At 33.6% G+C, this 18489-nt stretch overlaps 5 protein-coding genes across 5 annotated transcripts; 1 reads left to right on the forward strand and 4 right to left on the reverse strand.

Annotated features, from left to right (window-relative positions):
- Positions 1-694: 694 nt before the first annotated feature.
- MONOS_18322 (uncharacterized protein) lies at positions 695-1207 on the reverse strand (the record flags this gene model as incomplete). Its single annotated transcript, XM_067871332.1, has 2 exons — positions 695-951; positions 1192-1207. 2 exons carry the CDS (start codon positions 1205-1207, stop codon positions 695-697), a joined length of 273 nt encoding a protein of 90 aa, XP_067719229.1.
- A 6955-nt stretch (positions 1208-8162) lies between these two features.
- MONOS_13466 (putative DDE superfamily endonuclease) lies at positions 8163-9101 on the forward strand (the record flags this gene model as incomplete). Its single annotated transcript, XM_067866173.1, has 1 exon — positions 8163-9101. One exon carries the CDS (start codon positions 8163-8165, stop codon positions 9099-9101), a length of 939 nt encoding a protein of 312 aa, XP_067719230.1.
- Positions 9102-13442: 4341 nt separating this feature from the next.
- MONOS_13467 (uncharacterized protein) lies at positions 13443-14946 on the reverse strand (the record flags this gene model as incomplete). Its single annotated transcript, XM_067866174.1, has 3 exons — positions 13443-14480; positions 14579-14883; positions 14928-14946. The coding sequence occupies 3 exons, from the start codon at positions 14944-14946 to the stop codon at positions 13443-13445; spliced, it is 1362 nt and encodes a 453-aa protein (XP_067719231.1).
- Positions 14947-15862: 916 nt separating this feature from the next.
- Positions 15863-16760, reverse strand: MONOS_13468 (putative Acylphosphatase family protein). Its single transcript, XM_067866175.1, has 4 exons — positions 16637-16760; positions 16466-16564; positions 16335-16387; positions 15863-16286 (listed from the first exon to the last, which is right to left on the reverse strand). Exons 1-4 carry the CDS (start codon positions 16697-16699, stop codon positions 16163-16165), a joined length of 339 nt encoding a protein of 112 aa, XP_067719232.1. The 5' UTR covers positions 16700-16760; the 3' UTR covers positions 15863-16162.
- A 1105-nt stretch (positions 16761-17865) lies between these two features.
- On the reverse strand, positions 17866-18468 carry MONOS_13469 (uncharacterized protein; the record flags this gene model as incomplete). Its single annotated transcript, XM_067866176.1, has 1 exon — positions 17866-18468. One exon carries the CDS (start codon positions 18466-18468, stop codon positions 17866-17868), a length of 603 nt encoding a protein of 200 aa, XP_067719233.1.
- Positions 18469-18489: the final 21 nt, after the last annotated feature.

Below are 18489 nucleotides of genomic sequence, written 5' to 3' on the forward strand. Positions count from 1 at the left end.
ACGGAAGTGATATCACCCAATCTTCTTTCCAGCAATGCAGCTCAATAACCACAACAAAAAGAGTCTGGAATGCTGGAAGAGCTGATAATGCCGAGAACAATAGATGGCTTTCCCTCAGTTAAACATTCAAAATCGTATCAAATAATGGAACAAATACAAATCTTTGTGGAATAACACAACTTAATCCATGCGCCTCAATATAATATGCTCTTGTTTGCATGACAGATACACAAGACGCCTCTCTCACCCTTCTCACCTCAGTATTTGTTCCCACTCAAACACTCACCTTCAGTGCGGTCAACACCAAAATCACTGGAAATGGAACAGATACCACCACCATCGCCTCCAGTGGCATTCCTCAACCACCAAACTCACATTCACAGTCATCATAATCAACATCATCATTTTCATCTGCATCTTCTTCACCAGATCCATCTGCTACTTCTGCCCTCTTCCAACAGACCCAGGGCTCCCTCACAGTCTCTGCCCTCTCCATCTCCCACAACTCCACAAATCAAATCACCCCCATCCTCTTCCACCTCTCCGATAACTCCCCTTCACTCAACCTCAACACAACCACCATCACTGGAACAACCTCCATAACTATAAAAACACCCCTCTTCTTCCTCACTGCTGGCTCCCTCGCCCTCAACCACACAGCAATCACCAGTCTCCCCCTCAACAGCCAGAGCATCTACCACCTCACCTCCCTCACAGCACCCCTCACCCTCGACTCCTCCAACATCACCGACATCACCTCCACAGCCACTCCAGCCAACTGTGTCCTCTCCTCTGCCACCTCCCCTGCCCTCTCCCTCTCCCTCGCCAACTGCACCATCACCAACATCAACTCAGCTCCACAACACCAACAGACTGCCACCAATGGCGGGTGCATCTCATTCGCCTCATCTGCCCCTGCCAACTCCTTTTCAGAGAGCAACACCAAATTCACTGAATGTGATATGAGCAAAGAAGAATCGAAGAATTAGATAGAGAGAAAAGTGAAAACTTCGAGATCGAAATGTGTTGTTGGACATGAAAGGAAAACCCAAACGAAACCTATTTCAAGCGGATCAAGGAGAAGAACAATCTGTTAGGATGATGGGAAAAAGAATGACGCAAACGATATTAATAAACAAGAATAGAATTAGAATAAGGAGAAAAGATTCAAAAGAAGATGAACGAATAAACCATATAACTGTTTCATTTCGCAAGGTTTCTATGATTAACAGGTTAATAAACACAGCGAAATATAATACGTTAATTTTTTTAAAATTTCGAGATGAATTGCATAGTATTTTTAAAAAAAAACAATAAAAATCAACGAGCTTCAAAATGTCTAAAGTTTATTCCTCGGATGTGATGTGAGATATTGAAAAAAACGAAATATTTTGTGGTGCGTATGAAAACAATAAGAAAAAGTTTTAATCAGTAACAAATTCACAATCAAAACTTTCATGAAGAATCTTTATTCACATTATATTTCACTCATTCCAACAATGATTCGGCCCTAATCTTCCATTGCGCCATTAGAGAAATAACATATTCTATTAAGTGATAAAAGTATCCAGCGATTATCTTCATTCGATGAAAATGCTTACGGAGTATTTCTGAACATCTTTCAATTATCTCGGTGATAAATAACTCGTCCATTTCGCAATCCTCATTCTCAAGAACATCTGTTGAATGCTTGTTTCATCCAATAAAATTTCTTTTATCACTCGTTTTTGAAGAACAATTCTTCAGTCGTTATGTCCAGTTGGCGTTTTTGAAAAATTGATCCCAATTTTTCAAGTGATGAAGATAAGGAGGCAGGCGCTTCAAGTCGATCGAAGAAATTGATAAATACTTTTCAACGTTGTCGGGAAAGAAAGATGAATGAAAAAAAACGAAAATAACATTTTATTGAAAAGGAATTTGTTGAAGCAGGATCTTCAATATATTTGTGTGTGTAACAAAGAGATGAAGACAAACAGCGAGTAGTTTGTTAACTGACTACTGGCTTTGGACATTTTAGTGAACTTTGTGAACTTGTTAATATTAAAAATAGTTCTATAAAATTTATCATAAAAAAAATAAACCATTTTCTGATCCTGTTTCGTTCTGGATGAATTGTTGTATTTCCTTGATGTCAAGTTTTCTACGTGCGTTCTGATTGCATACGTTCAATTTTGATTTGTTCCATAAATACTTGAGAAAAGCGTTAAAATTTTTCATCGCACGATTCTATTTCACCTTCATCACAGCAAAATACAACTTTTTCACCAATTAGTATTTATTTCAATTTTTTGTCCAACATTGAAATGCTGACTTGTCCTGACGGGCATGACCGTCACTGACGATCTAAAATTCCTTATTTGACAATTCGTCAGTATCCCATAGAAACTTTTTTTAGAATAAGCGATATTAACGACGATTATTGATTTTCTTGTGCAAATAATGAACAAAAAAATGAGATATATTATAATATAATATTTTTTTATGCTTTTACGAAATATTTTAACTTTTAAAAAAAAACCACTGACGTGAATATTTTTGATGAGTCCGTCAGAATCGAAAATTTTCAAGTCAGTGGTCATTACGTCATACAGGTTTAGTTTTATTGCTCGAAAAGCAAAAGTGTTGTGTTCCATTTTGATAATTTTTGACTAAAGAGTCATTCATTTTCAATTAGTTGTATTTTCAATTTATATTAATGGGATGATTTTTTCTATGTGTCTAAATTTTTTTGAAAAGTTCCTTTTGTTTAATTTACAAATAGAATAAAAATTTCATATTTCTCTCAAATTTCTGTTCACATAGACCAAATTTTTCTGTTATGGAAACAAATTCTTGACAATGTTTGTATTTCCGTTTTTGTGAAGTTTCATAATTGGGAACATAAATTTGATCAAAATATGAAATGTTTATTATATTAGAAAATTAAACAAAAGGAAATTTTCAAAAAAATTTAGACATGTTATAAATAGCACATCAGCGATGGGAATGACAACACTGACAGAAGCAACGGACAGTTTTCCAAACTGTTGTTGATGCTAATTCAATAAATCAAAAAAGTTCTTATTGAATTTGTAGTTTGTATTAAAAACTTAAACTTTTATATTCAACAATATAAATCAATCTGAAATTATTATTGATAATTGAAACATTTTTTTAGAAATAATTTTGTTTTCGATTTAGTTTATTCATAGGAATAAATCAAAAACCAAAACAAATAAATAGGTTCAAATATGTCATTTTCATCATCATCATTATTATTACGAATCATTCGTTGTTTTTCAATAAGCAACAAATATTATTGGATATTATCATATGGGAGTTTATTTTTGATGTCACAACTTTTTTCGAAGTGTTGATCAAAGAAAGGGTTTTTCATATTTGGTTAAAACTTTCTCATTCAAATGTTATGTGCATTCCATTTATTTTGAAAGACCAATATCGAAGCTGAATCCAAGAATATAGTTTCTCTTTTTTGTATCAAAACTTTATTGTATTCTTTTTAATATATTCAAAGAATGTTTTTAATCGAAAATTTGAGATCGAATTATTATGATTTCGAAAAGAATCCCACATATGGAAGATTTTTTTCGAAATTATAGCTTTTTTCTGTGTGTTTATTTTTCAAAGATTGTTTCCTTTGAAAATAGATTTTGTATTTGAATGAAGAATTTATTTCGACTGAATCATGTGAAAAAGGTTTTTTTTCAAATTAAGATAATGATGTTATTTGTTAGTGTTTTCATTTTTTTGTGTTCTTTTGTTGATGTTCAAGTGAAATTTTTGTACAGAAAAAACTGAAAGAAAAAATACGCTTTTGAAAAAATAAAGAGAAAAATAGAACATTCATTCTAATTTTTATTTTAAAAACACAAAAAATCTATGTTTTGCTCATTGCATTATCAAACTTTTTCAACTTAGAAAATATATTGGATTTTCACATCTGCAAACAGGTATCATTAATGTTGTTTCGTGTATATTCGTGTCGATTCATGAATTTCAAAATATTAAATAAGTTTTATTAACATTTTTAGTTCACCAAAAGTTAATCAAATGGGTATATTTTTTCAATGAAAATGCCTGAAATGCAATATTCTGTCCTAATTACCCTCTTCTTTATCAAATTTCAGTTTCACTTCTAAAAAAATTTCAAGAATGGAAATAAACCATTTGCAACGTGATTGTTCTCATTAAAGAATTTTTTGAAAAGCAGGAACGATAATTTGATCAAAAAATGAGAATATTAAATTCATTTGAAAATAAGTGAAAAAAGAACTTATCAAAAAAAAGGTTGATGAAAACCATTTTTGCGTCGACCGTTCAGTAACAAAGCTAAGGAGTTATGCATTTGAAGAGAAAATGATGAATGAATCTTTTTTCATCTCATTGTTTTTGTTTTTGTATAGGCTTCCTCACCAGAAAGTTTTTCAACTTCTTTCACGCTTGTCGGGGAGTTAACCCGCTCAGATGATCACAGAAGTTTGAACATTTTTCATTCCACAGTTTTCATTTTTCTCTTCGAAAACAAACAAAAATAGATTGGTTGCAACATTGCATCAAAATGTATTTGGAAAAATTTAATTAAAGAATGAATATTTATAAAGAGAGGACAAAAAATTGAAGAACTAGATCATATTTATATACCAGACAAATCATCAGAACGGAGCCAAAAATTTCCAGATATTGCTCCTTCTGGTGCCCTGTTTATGATGAAGCAATTTCTGCCCATTCTGGAGGCTTCTCTGGCAGTTTAGCAAGAACAGCATCTGGATTAAATGGATGAAGGCCCGTCACTCTCCAGCTGGCTTTTATTGTTGATGGAAACGAAGCCATTGCAATTGCTTCCTTTAGAACGGAAATGAATTCTTTTCTTCTTTCGCTAGCCGTGTTTGTTTTCCCACATTCTGTTGATTTATAAAAAAAATTTCATGATAACAAAAATACACTTGTCATTTGGTTGAAGATAGTGAGAGGTGTGCGAGTGGAGTTGAATAAGATGAATCAAATTATTTTTTTCATTATTTAACGATCTCCTGACAAAAATGTCCTATTCCTTTATCCATCACAAAGGAAGCATGATAATGTTGTTGTCTAATTTTTTTTCATTTTTATTGATGCTCGGAAGAATTGATATCTGAAAGACTTCAAGAAAGCATGCAGTTGTCATGTGTCCAGTTGAACATGGTTTGAACACCTCATTTTCTGTTGTAGCTTCAACATATTCTTTTGGAATTGTCGAATATGGAATAAGAATTGGAGTTAAATATCTCACTCCATCTGCGCTTGTGAGAAAAACTATACATGTTGAATTTGGAAACGAAGGCTCTGGAATGATTGGCTGAACTGAAGAAGAAGACTGAACCACGACATCTTCTGAAGATTTTGAAAATACAGTTGATGTTTCATCCAAATTGAACAACAATTGAGGTGCAATTTTCACTTCGGAAAAGAACTTTGCAACTTTGTCAAAAAAGGAGCCTATTGTTTGCTTCGAATTATGTGCAGCACGGCCTATTGGTAACTTTGTTGCTTTTTTCAGAGCAAGTTTTGGATATCTTTCAATAAATCTCTTTGGCCATTGTTTAAAGACTGAATAAATTTCTTTTTATATATGTTTTCACTTCGATTCTATTTTCATTTGCATGCAAATAACAGAAAATTTTAAAAAATATCTTTATTCGAATACTCACAAGCCATTTCCACTATATCTATCATTGAATGGAAAATTCCTATATCTTCATCGACTTCCAATCTGGCAATTAACCTTTGTTCGTCTATTTAAGAAAAAAGAAAAAGTCTCTCTTGTTTTCCAACAACACGATTCTTTTTCTAAGCTTTATCAGCTCTTTCCATAGAATGCCTGGAAATAGTATTTGTATGTTCAATTTCCGCCTTTTTGAATCCGCAAACAAGATGCAAGTGAAGACCTTTCTCGTAAGGAGTTTCCAGTAGCCTTGCTTCGCTGGATGCTGCAATTCTGTGGATCTCTTGCTCAATCTTTAACATTTTTTTCCAAACAAAAAATGTGTTGATTTTTGATCGTCTGAGCGGGTTAACTCCCCTGAGCGGGTTAACTCCCCGACCATATAGTCGGGGTGGAAACCCGAGCCAGGGGGGAAACCCGAGCCAGGGGGGAAACCCGAGCCAGGGGGGAAACCCGAGCCAGGGGGGAAACCCGAGCCAGGGGGGAAACCCGAGCCAGGGGGGAAACCCGAGCCAGGGGGGAAACCCGAGCCAGGGGGGAAACCCGAGCCAGGGGGGAAACCCGAGCCAGGGGGGAAACCCGAGCCAGGGGGGAAACCCGAGCCAGGGGGGAAACCCGAGCCAGTGATCTTTTCAAGAAAAAAAATTTTTTTTTCATTTCTTTGATAAAATTTTTGAAATTGAGTTTTTATTAATGCAAAATAATTAAAAAATACAATATTTCTTCATTGCACATGTTCCAAATATTCAATTGAATGAAAGAAAAGAGAGATAACGAAAAATTTAGAAGAATAATAAAGATCAAAAGTTGCTTATATTGAAAGGTTTTCAAGCCTATCGTAAGTTCTGTAAACTGCTCCATAAGATGCACCTTCAGGAGCTTTTTTTGGCTCAATTTCGGATTGAGCCCATTCTGGGGTGAATCTGGAAGGTGTCTGAGAATATCTTCTTTATTCACTAGCCACATTCCGCTCACTCTCCATGATGCGATAATCGTCTCTGGATTGCTTGCTACAGCTATTCCATTTAAAAGAACTTTCACAAAGGCTTCTCTTCTCGCAGATGCTGAAGTAACCATGCCACAATCCTTTGATTTTGAAAAAACGCGCTTCATTTTGGCAAAAATAAATTGATCGTTTGGTTGGAGAACGTGGGATGAATGAGATGGTAATTTTATCAAATCAATTAAGTTATCTCTGAATTCTTTCTTTATATCTTCCTGAAAATGGTCTACTCCTCCGTCCATAATGAGAGCTGCATGTCGAAAATTTTCTCCAATCTGATTTTTTTTAATATTTCCGTCAAAAAATATTTTCTTAATAATTCCAGAAATAGATTTGAAGTGAGATGTCCATTTGCAGTTGGAATAAAAACCTCAAGTGAGGTTGTAGCAAGTCTGTATTCGTTGAGTATTATTTTTAATGGGATCAGAACTGGAGTAATATATCTGCAGCCATCCGCACTTGTCATAAACACGATGGTTAGGAGAAGATGGAAGAGATGGCTCATCAATAAAAGAAGAAGGAGAAGAAGAAGATGATGCTGCCAAATCTTGCTCCGCGTAGGTAAAGGATGTTGATGTTTCGTCGATATTAAAAATCAATTGTGGCAGAGGTTTTATTTGCTGCATATACAAATCATAACAATTATAAAATGGATCAAAAACCATTTTCCATGTGTGCACCACACGTCCAATTGGTAAAGCTTTAGGCTTGACAAGTTCAATTTTTGGATGCCTGGTCAAAAATCTATCTATCCAATGTTTGTCCACCTTTTTTTATATCTTCATCATCTTTTCGCTTCTTCAATAACAAATCGTTGGCCCAAATAAAAAAATTGTTAAATAAAAATATAAAACAACGCATTGAAACCATTTGCTCAATGAATTTCCTTGTTGTATTTTTTCTATTGCGCACCTCTGCCAATATTTGCTGTTCAAAACCGTCCTCTTTTGAAATGGTAAAAAGAGTCGGTCTTCCGTACTTTCTAATTTTTCTTTCTTCGTTTCTCGCTTTGATAGCTCTCTGTGATGATCCACGTGATATTAATTTACACTCCTCATTTTCTCTCTCAGAAAAGTTAAAAATGTCATAGGCACATATTGCCTTGATTGTATAGTCTTCCATTGAACGCATTTTGCTTGTAGCCAACAGCCTGGCCAAAGAGGGTTTAACCTTCTCCATTATGATCAAAAAACTTTCCTTGGAAATTTAGATCAAAGTGGCTCGGGTTTCCTCCCTGGCTCGGATTTCGACCCCGACGAGAACTTAAACGATGTGATTGAATAATGCGGTATTAGCTTTGACTAATACCAATAAGTGACCTATAAAACCAAAAAGAAAGACTCAAAACCGTATTGATTGAGTCAAGACAAATATCATTAATCATGGGATCATGATCAAAAAAAATGGAATCCTTATTAAGGGTATTTTTGTTGACATAATTTTCAACAATTTTTTGAGATGTCTCAAGCTCCACTTTCGGATGTTTCGGAATGTGTTGAAGGAAGAAACACGATCCCTGAACATTTTGAATTAACGAAAAGAAAAGAAAACTTTTCACTAATCGAATGTGCATGCAAAGATGTGAAGGACCCATCTCGTGCATTCTTTCGACTCACAGGCTTTGTGCGATCAGAATTTGACATGTTGCTAAGGCTACTTCCAGATGATTCGCTTCCTCATCGGGGAAAGGCAAAAGCAATTAACACACCGGAAGAGCAATTATTTTTGCTTTTGAATGTTCTCCATCACGGCTCTTGCACCCTCACAAACACATATGCATCAAAAAAACTCGACTCTCAAAGTGCGACTGTAAGACTGCTTCATTCCATTGTGTCTCGGCTTCGAGCGCCTTTGGCAGATCTTTTTCTGTCATTCCGCAAAGACAGAATAGAGAGCGTGAATGATGTTGGAATGGTGCTTGATTGCACGGTGATTCCGACTAATCGGCCAGTGGGTCGTTTGGAATATGGAAAAAAGTTCTTTAGTGGAAAACACCACATTTACTGTGTCAAGGCAGAAGTTGGTGTTAACCCAAAGGTTGGCACAGCAAGCACCATTGGCGCTATTTTCTCAGGCTCCACGCATGACGATGTTATATTCAAAGAGCATTATCCATTGTTTGAATCGAAGCTGGAGGACTCCAAAATTCTAGCTGATTCTGTATATATTGGCGCCAGACCAGACCTTGACGCTATCATAACAAAGCCCGTTGGCACACAGGAGCTTGCTTCCCATCGTGTAATAGTTGAAAGGTTCTTTGGAAGGATGAAAACACTCTTCTCCATCTTTCGCAAACCATGGATATTCGAAATTGATTTAATAGCTGACTATTTCAATGTGGCTTGCTGCCTTACAAATTGTCATATTCTTCATAATCCACTCACTGCGATTGACTAACAAACAAATTCAAGATTTTTGGATGGAATGATAAGCGATTATCTTCGAAAACAGGAAGCAAAGAGCCTTGCAAATAAAAGATACCTAGCCAGATTAAGAAACAAACTTAATCCAAAAGATTCATTAACTCCCACAATTACGTCTTTGACTGCAGAATCAACAAGTATTTTTGAACACTTAAATACCCATATTGCATTTATTTTCTGATTTATTGATTATTTCTTCCTTCTCGTTACCCATATGGGACAAAATATATAACTTCAAGCATTTTCATTGAAAAATTATGTACTTTTCATTGGCTTTTTGGATCAAAATATTTGAAAAAAACAGGATTATTTTTTGAAATGCATGTGAGGTCGCAAAACATAATGATATAATATCAATGATGTTTGCTTACAGTAATGAAAATCAAATTTATTTTGATATCTGGGTAAGAATGAAAATGTGATAAGTGAAACATTTTTTTTATGCTTTGTTTATAAAAAACTTGAAAGTCCGTATTATCCCCCATATTAATATTTAATTTTATTTTAGATAGCTCAGATGAGACATACGCAATGAAAAAAGCCAAAGAAAGAAGAGAAAATGAACAAGAGAAAGTTATGATCCAAAGATTGCAGCAGAGATCAGATTTGCTGAATTGGGGAAGGGACGAGCACAACATTCAGCCTCAAAATACAGATAATTCTTTGTCATGGATTGTCCCAAATCAATGGAAATCTGTTAGCACACTTTTTCCACCTTCATCACAACAGTTTCCTTCAATTCCATCATCTTCCTCGTCCGCTTCGTCATCTTCAACACAAAATTCAACTGGAAAACCTTATCAAACGCCGCTTCAGTTTTTACTGAATTGTCAACATTAGAACTGTTTATTATTGTTATTTTTCCTCTATTGTTCAGACACCACAAAAAATAATGTAACAATGAACAGTTTTGAAACTTTTCATTTTTTTCTTTTTAAAAATAAAAAAACAATAAATTTCGTCATAGAAAAAACTCTTGTTTTGTTGTTATCATAAAAAAAGCATAACAAACACTATTGATATATAAATTTTTTTGTGAAAAGCACAAAAATCGCAATCAACAATAAATGAAAAGCTTCAGAGTTGTATGGGGAAAACATATTCACTCCATTTTAAAATTACAAAACTTTCACATCCTAAAAAAACGTAAACATTAGAAATAAAAATGTCACAGAATCAGAGTAAATGATGATAATCAAACACTTCATAAATGTGTCGTTAACAAATTATTATTACTGATTCCAGCGTTTCAAAACTTTGATCATTGTATTTGGGTGATTCTTTTTGAAAAGTCACAAATGTTAAATTTTCAAATAAATCAAAAAATTTATATTTTGCTAAATATTTTGTTAACAAATATCAAATTAACTTTAATGAAATCTATTTCTTGATAATGCTATTTCAAACATTCTTGAGGAGATTTGTGAGCTGAAACAGAAATTTGAGCAAAATGTGAAATTTTTGAAATACATGAAAATTAAACATTTGTGACTTTTCAAAAAGAATCACCCATTTCATAAAAAATAATAAAGATATAAAAAAATTATGATCAAATAGAAAACATAATAAAAATTTCCTGAAGATCAAAAAAGATTGACAGAAAACCGTTTTGATAGACTCAAAACGGAAATTAAGGAAAGAATACGAATAAACTAATACAATACGTATTGATAAGATAAATTCAGATAAGTTCAACTATAGACCTTTGACGATTTAATGTATTCAATTTTCATAAGTCGATTCTTTTTCACAAAAGTTTTTCATAATACGAATTAGATTCAGAAAATACCGTATTGAATTTCTCACAACCAGTAAAATAAATGTTGGTACAATGACCCTTCAAAAAAAACCTCAATTAATGGGTGGTATTGTTTATAACGCTTTTTAGAAGTGAACATCATGTCTCAAATCAACATTGAAAGCATTCTTGAAAGTGTCGAAATACGTAATGTTTTGCCGAAAACTCTTCAAATCAAAACAGAAAAAGTTCAACGTTCCATCATTGAAATAGCTTGCGAAAAACTTGAAGATCCGTCTTACTCATTTTTTCGATTGTCAGGATTTTCAAGAAATGAATTCGATCTTTTGTTATCACAATTGCAAAAAGAATCTCCTCCCCACGGTGGAAGAGACAGAGCAATTAACACTTTGGAGAAGCATTTGTTTTTGCTTCTGAATTTTTTGCATCATGGTTCACCAACACTCACCTTTTCACTTGCTTCCCCTTTCTACGATTCTCAGAGTGCGACAAACAGATTGTTACATTCAATAACATCTTCTTTCAAACACCAGTTGGCAGATTTGTTCCTAACATTTCGCAAAGACAGGTTGGATGAAATGAAGGATGTTGGGATTGTAATAGATTGCACCGTGATTCCTATTTGCAGGCCAGGAGGAAAACTAAAGGAAGGAAAGAAGTTCTATAGTTGAAAGCATCATTTCTATTGCGTAAAAGTGGAAGTTGGAGTTAATCCAAGGACGGGAACAGCGAGCACAATAAACGAGATTTTCACAGGTTCAACACACAATTACAGCGTGTTTAATGAGCATTGTCCAAAGTTCCAGGACAAAATGGAAGGATCGAAAATACTCGCAGATTCAGCTAATGTGGGTGCGAGACCAGAGTCGGGGGCTATCATTAGCAAACCAGTTGGGACAAAGGAAATTTCATCAAAAAGGGTTATTGTTGAACGTTTTTTAGGAAAACTTAAGACATTATTCTCTGTCTTTCGTCATCCTTGGCCTTTCGATGTTGAAAAAATCGGAGATAACTTTTTTGTTGCTTGTTGTCTCACTAATTATCACATTCTTCAAAACCCTCTCACTTAAAAAGACGAAGAAGCAAATCAACGATTTTTGGACAGTTTGGTTTACGATTATTTACAGAAAAAAGAAGCAAAACGGATTGCAAATGAAAGATACAACACTAAAATCAAAAATAAATTGAATCCTGGAAATATGCCAGCGCCCAGACTATCTTCTCTAGGATCCCAAAGAGAATGTTTACTAATTGAAATATAAAACATAACTTTGTTTTTTATTCAAATAAAACATTTTTTGAACATTCACATTAAAGATTTTTTTTTTGTAAATTGATTGTGCAAACACAGAATTTAGTGGCCATTGAACATGCCACAAGCAGAAGAGAAGAAGAAAGAGAACAGCTTGAGAGCCAAAGAGAAGAAGAAAGGGTTTGTTGATTGGAAAGAGAAAGAGAAAGAGAAATTCCAGATACACAATCAAGTGATCACTCACTTGATTGGTTTCTCCCTAGACAATGGAAATCAACAAACATTTTCTTGCCATCTTCTTCTGCTCCTTTTCCAGTTTTTCCTGCTTCCTCTTCATCTTCTTCATCAGCTTCTGCGTCTTCATCTTCATCTTCAGCGACTCAAAATACTCAAATTCTGAGTCCGCTTCAATTATTATTTAACCAGCGGAATGATTAATTGATATATAAATATAAGCTATTATGAATTTTTCTCTTCAATATCAGTAATAATTAAAACACTTGGTTTTGTTCAAATTGTTTTTTTTTAATGCATGCTTTTTCTAAACAAAGATCATATAAAATTTTTATGTGAAATTTCTTTCAACTGCTTTGTTGATTAGAAACTTTTTCTCATTAAAACAATTACTCCAATTTGAAATGATAAAAGTCATTAATATGAAAAAAGGAATTGTCAAAAAAATATGTTTCATTCACATTATTTTTATAATCGATCATGTTTATTTAGACAAGAAACTTCCAAAACTGCCCATGTAATAATCATCTGAACTTAAACGAATTTCAGTAATCAGTTTAAATGGAAATGAAACACACTTAATAACACTAATTCAATCTTATTGTTCGATTCATGTTAAAATTTCTATTAATAACAGCAAGAACAAAACACAAAAAAGTGATCAAATCACTTCCAGAATATGTGAATTTAAGATCAAAAAAAGATAGATCAAATACCGAATTGAGTACATCAACACTAAATAGAAAAATAGAAAACAAATAGATTGGATCAAAATGAAATTACCTAATAAATTCGTTAAAAATCTTTTAGCTGGTCTTTCAAATATCCGGACATTTTCAAAAAACCGAACATCAGATTTGTTTATGGGCATTCTGATTTGAAAATTACAATTCCAACCTTGCGTGACACTTTTTCTCGAAATATATTAAATAATGCAATTTTTAAACAGAGCATTTTTTCATAATCAAGAAAAAATTTTTTTAAAAAAACATGTAATTAAATATTTGTCAACAATTCAACTAAGTAATTTTTATATATGAAATGAAAAAAAAAAAAAAAATAAAGATAAATTAAAGTGTCATATATGAAGTTAATCCATTTGAAAATGGGGCAAATGGATCGGAAGATAAATAAATTCTTCCACTAAAAGATTCTTTTGTTTTATCCATTAAGAAAGGAGAAACAATAACATTGTCAGGTTTTGTTAATGGAAGGGAATCGCACACGAGTTTTTTGTTAAGTGGCCACATTCCTGAATCCCTCCAAGAAGCAATGACTGTTGCAGGGGACAACGCATGATGCAATGCGATCTGCAGCCTCCTGATAAAATGTGTTCTTCTTCCTTCTGCTGAGTCAATGAAAACATCAGTGTCACTTTCTCCAAGCTTGCTTTTCAAATTCGCGTTCACATATTTGTCTAACGGTTGAATGAGATGAGATGAATGCGAAGGAGGAAGAGCCAAATCAATTCTATGTTTTGATGCCAAGCTAATTATGCTTGAAGTTACATGAGAATGAAGGGAGTCCATGTGAATTAACGCATTTGCATATTTTTCTTCAATTGAGCTTCTTCTATATTCGATTGCTGGAATGATGGAATTACGAAAAATGTATTCAAATCTTTCTTTAGTCATTGAAGCAGTTTCTGCAGGAATAATTAACAATTCTCGACTGTTTGCCATTTTGTATTCCTTTGGAACATTTTTGCCGGAAAATATCATACATGTCCTTTGGTGAGTTCCGTCTGCAGCAATTACAATCAACAACGATGTATTTTGGGGGTGCGATTGCTGTCTTTGCATTGGTGCAGGAGCATCAGTTGTTGTTATGACTTTCGGAATTTTTCTCTCTTCGCTTGTAATGTAACATTCATCAAGATTGAACACGAGTTGTGGAAGATAATTATGATCATGATATAGTTTAGCCAATCGATCAAACCATCTTCCAATACACTCTTGAGTGCTGTGAGCAATTCGTGCTGCTGGAATTTGAACAGGTGTTTTAAATAAGAGATCTTCACTTTTTTTGATAACGTTGTAAGCCCAAGAGCGACAAACTGAATGGTCAATAATTTCCTCTTTTGGTTTATTTTGAATAAGGCTTGAAGCCTGAAAGATAATTCAAAAATAAAAAAAAAAAAAAAATCAGTTTGAGAAAAAAACAATTTTGTGACAATAAAAAACCTAAAACAAATAATAACCCAAACCAACAATCGAGCCTCCTTCATTGTTTTGTGTTTATTGTCCCTAGCGGAATTCGAAAGTTCTTCTTTGAATATTGCAGTTTTTTCTTTGTTCAAAGCAGGAGGCCTGCCTTTAACAAAGCAATCTCTCCCATCTTTGACAGCTTCGATTGCTCTATTGAGAGCGCTTCTGTTTATTAATGCGGCCGAAACAATGATGCATTTCTTTATTCCATGATCAATATATATGTGTGCGCATCTTTCGATTTTGTTTTCATAACGACTGAATTCTGCATCTTCAAGCAACTTAATAACTCTCGAAAAATCATCTTAATAATAATAATGAAGTTTCAAAGCAAAACAAAATTCAAACCATCTCGATCTTCTTCCATGCTCATGGAAAATAAAACTTTTGATTGATCATAAAATTCCGAATAAACCAAAACAAAATCCAAATAATGGAATAGATCATTTTATTCAGTATTCCCATTAAAAAAACAAATAACCGGTTAAATGAAAACCTAGCAAGCAAGGATGGCCGAGTCGGTCTAAGGCGCTAGTTTAAGGTACTAGTATCTTCGGATGCGTGGGTTCGAATCCCACTCCTTGCATATTTATTTTCATTTTTTATAGAACCAATATGAAATTGAGTTTTGGAAAGTTCAATTTATTTGTAAAAAACAAAACTTAGAAAATGTTTAAATTTTATTTTGTTTGAAGCATATTGCAAAGTACAAATGGAATATATATTTCCACTTTTTTTAACAAAAACTGGAGTTAAGCATCGTTGAAATTATATTTAACCGTGAACATTTTCGTCTTACAAAAAATTATCATTGCAAACATTATAAAAAGATAATGAGTTGGCAAACAAAATTATCGTTATTCGCGATGCAACCTCATTCTTTTACAAATGGGTCAGAATTTTTGAATTTATGAAAAATAAAGTGATTTGTTCCAAACTTTAACTGAAATTATATCATTACAAAATTTTCATTACGATGCAAAAAAAATACTAAAATTTTATAACTGAGATAAATATTTGAAAGCATTGTGTGGAACAAAATTCTTAAAGCAATAAATTTCGTTCCAAATTGTTAATCCTCAATTTTCGATGAGAGGATGTTACAGTTTATTTTCTTTCAAAATTCATTCTTGAATTTTCATTATTTATTCGTTTCATCCATGAAAAATTCAAATCAGTTTATTTTCAAATATTTTTAATGAAAAAAGAAATAACATGTAACAGAAATTATATCCCTCCACCTTCACTAATAACAAACTATTTCTCTTACAATAATTTTGAAATTTTTTTCATATTATTTTCTTGTACACAAAAAAGTGCTCACAAAAATTGTACACATCAAAACTTAGCACAAGAACATTACAATATTTAACAATATCAATTCAATTAACACCATAACGTTAAAACTCGATTTGCTTCAGATAAAAAAATTTGTTTTGAATCATCAAACATAGATTTTCTTTCTCAATTGTACCAAAATGCAAAGCAATAACGGATTAATAATTCTTGAGTAAACTATTCTCTTTTTATTTCAGAATATTCTTCAGAATTGCTCCGTAGACATATTTTCCATTTTGTTAACATCACATATAAAATTCAACTCTTGGATTCCATTTGAATGTATCCACATTTTCTGTAGTAACTTGATGATTTGAAAAAGGAACAGATGTGGAAATTGGAGTGATAGATGTAACTTGTGCTCCCCATCTGTAAAATGAGATTAGATAAATGAACGATAAATTTAAAAATGCATACGAATTTAAAACCTTTCCTGCTCTAAAAAACGCAAGGATTTCTTCGATCATCTCCTGATTAAAGAAATATCGTTGCAATATGAAAAGATTTATGAGATCAATAAAAAAACATATATATTTCAACTCAAAAACCTTGTTTCCTGAAAAAGTTAAAATAACTTCGTGCTTGTCAGCAACTGAATTTGTTGCACCTCCTCTAATTCCTCTTGCTTGGCACGCCCTTATAATTGTCTGAAAATTAGAAATATTATTTTTTAGACCTAAAGTTATAAATTTTTGAATATGCCAATTCTATATTCAGACCTGACGAAACATAACGCCTTGAACTTTTCCTCTAACGCTAAAAGAAAATAATTCTTCGGACATGATTTATTTTCGTTATCAATATTTTTATTTTGAAAAATTCTTATGAACTGAAAGATAAATTAAAGTAAATTTGATCAATAACCACAGCAATATTTTGATAAGAATAAAAGCTATATTTATATTCATTGCAAAAGTTATTATAACTATAGTCGAAGAATTTTGTGAATATAAGTTGTATCCAACATCTTCATGAACGCAGAACTGTTGAATGTTTATTCTTTAACGTCTTCACCTTTGGATGCATTCTATTGGTGGTGCTTCGATGATATGATTTCTATGAATCTGACTTTCAAGCCTTTTCTTAAAAAATTTCGTTCTTTATTAAATGATTCAATTATCATGCCTGCTACATTGCGCTCTAATTCAATATTGCCAAAACCACTTCCATCACCTTTGTTTCCTCCAAAAGCACTAAATCTTCCTTCATTGTTAGTGTTTCCTCCTACATTACCATTTCCTATCCTTTCTTCTGATCTTCACAGTTCTGGACAACTTATTCTATCAATTTCTCAAACTGACAAAAAAATTCCATTGAATTCTGCTTTCAATTGTAAAAAATTTAAACAAGATAATTCTATTGGAAACCCGAATATTCCTTTGTCCTTTTTTGGATTATATCAAAGGCAATCGATCATGTCAAATTTGGATGGATCTTTATTGTCAATTTCATTACTTGATATTTTTCATGAGCATCAGAATGAAGATATCGAATTGAAAACTGATGCAACGAGGAACAACGAATTTAATCATCCAGAATGCTCCCAAAAATCGCTATCCACTTTATGCCAAGAGTACTTTTTGTTCAGGCAAATTTATACTTCGTCAAATCATCATTCAATCCTTGAGCCTCAACCAAGCGAGAAAAATATAGTCTCTCATGAATTATCATATACAATTGAAAATTGTAGCAAAATTCCTCCATCCTTTTCTTTAATGAAAAACATAGCAGATCAAATTCAAAACGATCAGACAACACCAACATATGAGCCGTTCATAATCGATGTGGTCGAATCAGTCTCAACACTTGATGTTCTTTCTTACTTTAAAAGATTCGTTCAATCCTCCGAAGCTGAGAAATTGCCATCTTCAGACAACAACTCCCTTGTTGTTTCAACGTTTAGCAAATACATAGAAAGTTATGAGGCTCCCCAGGAATCGTTGCATGCTCATGGCCCATCCAATGCTTCGTATGAATCATTAACAAGCCTTCCGCACATATCATTACCGTCTTCGTCTTCTCCATCGCCTTCCTGCGCATCTGTCTTCTCTTCGATCTCAATGCCGCTTATGATGCAGCCGCTGACGCAGTCTTTCCAGCAGATCTTCGCTTCCATCATTCCGCCATCAATTCCTCCCCCTCTTCCATCACTGTCTCTGACAGCTTCTGCTTCACTTCCATCGCTAGCTCCTTCCGCACAGCACGCTTCATCATCATCGTCATCTTCTTCTTCTTCTAATTCGTCATCGTCATCTTCATCAACATCATCACCTTTTTCTTCAACATCATCTCCACTCCAGCAGAAGCACTCAACAGCTGCAAGTGCATCTTCTACCATTCCATCTCCTCGAATGAAAAAAGGACCTTCCACATCAACATATCCGCCGCCACCACCATCCTCCTCATCCTCATTCTCCTCATCTCCATCCTCTTTTTCTTCCTCCTCCTCTTCCTCCTCCTCTTCCTCCTCCTCTTCCTCCTCCTCTTCCTCCTCTTCCTCTTCCTCCTCCTCTTCTTCCTCCTCCTCTTCCTTCTCTCTCTCATCCACCATGACCTCCAACGCCCACTTCAC

Source organism: Monocercomonoides exilis (assembly GCF_001643675.1).
Source record: "Monocercomonoides exilis strain PA203 chromosome Unknown scaffold64-419423, whole genome shotgun sequence".
Classification (NCBI taxonomy): Eukaryota; Preaxostyla; order Oxymonadida; family Polymastigidae; genus Monocercomonoides; species Monocercomonoides exilis.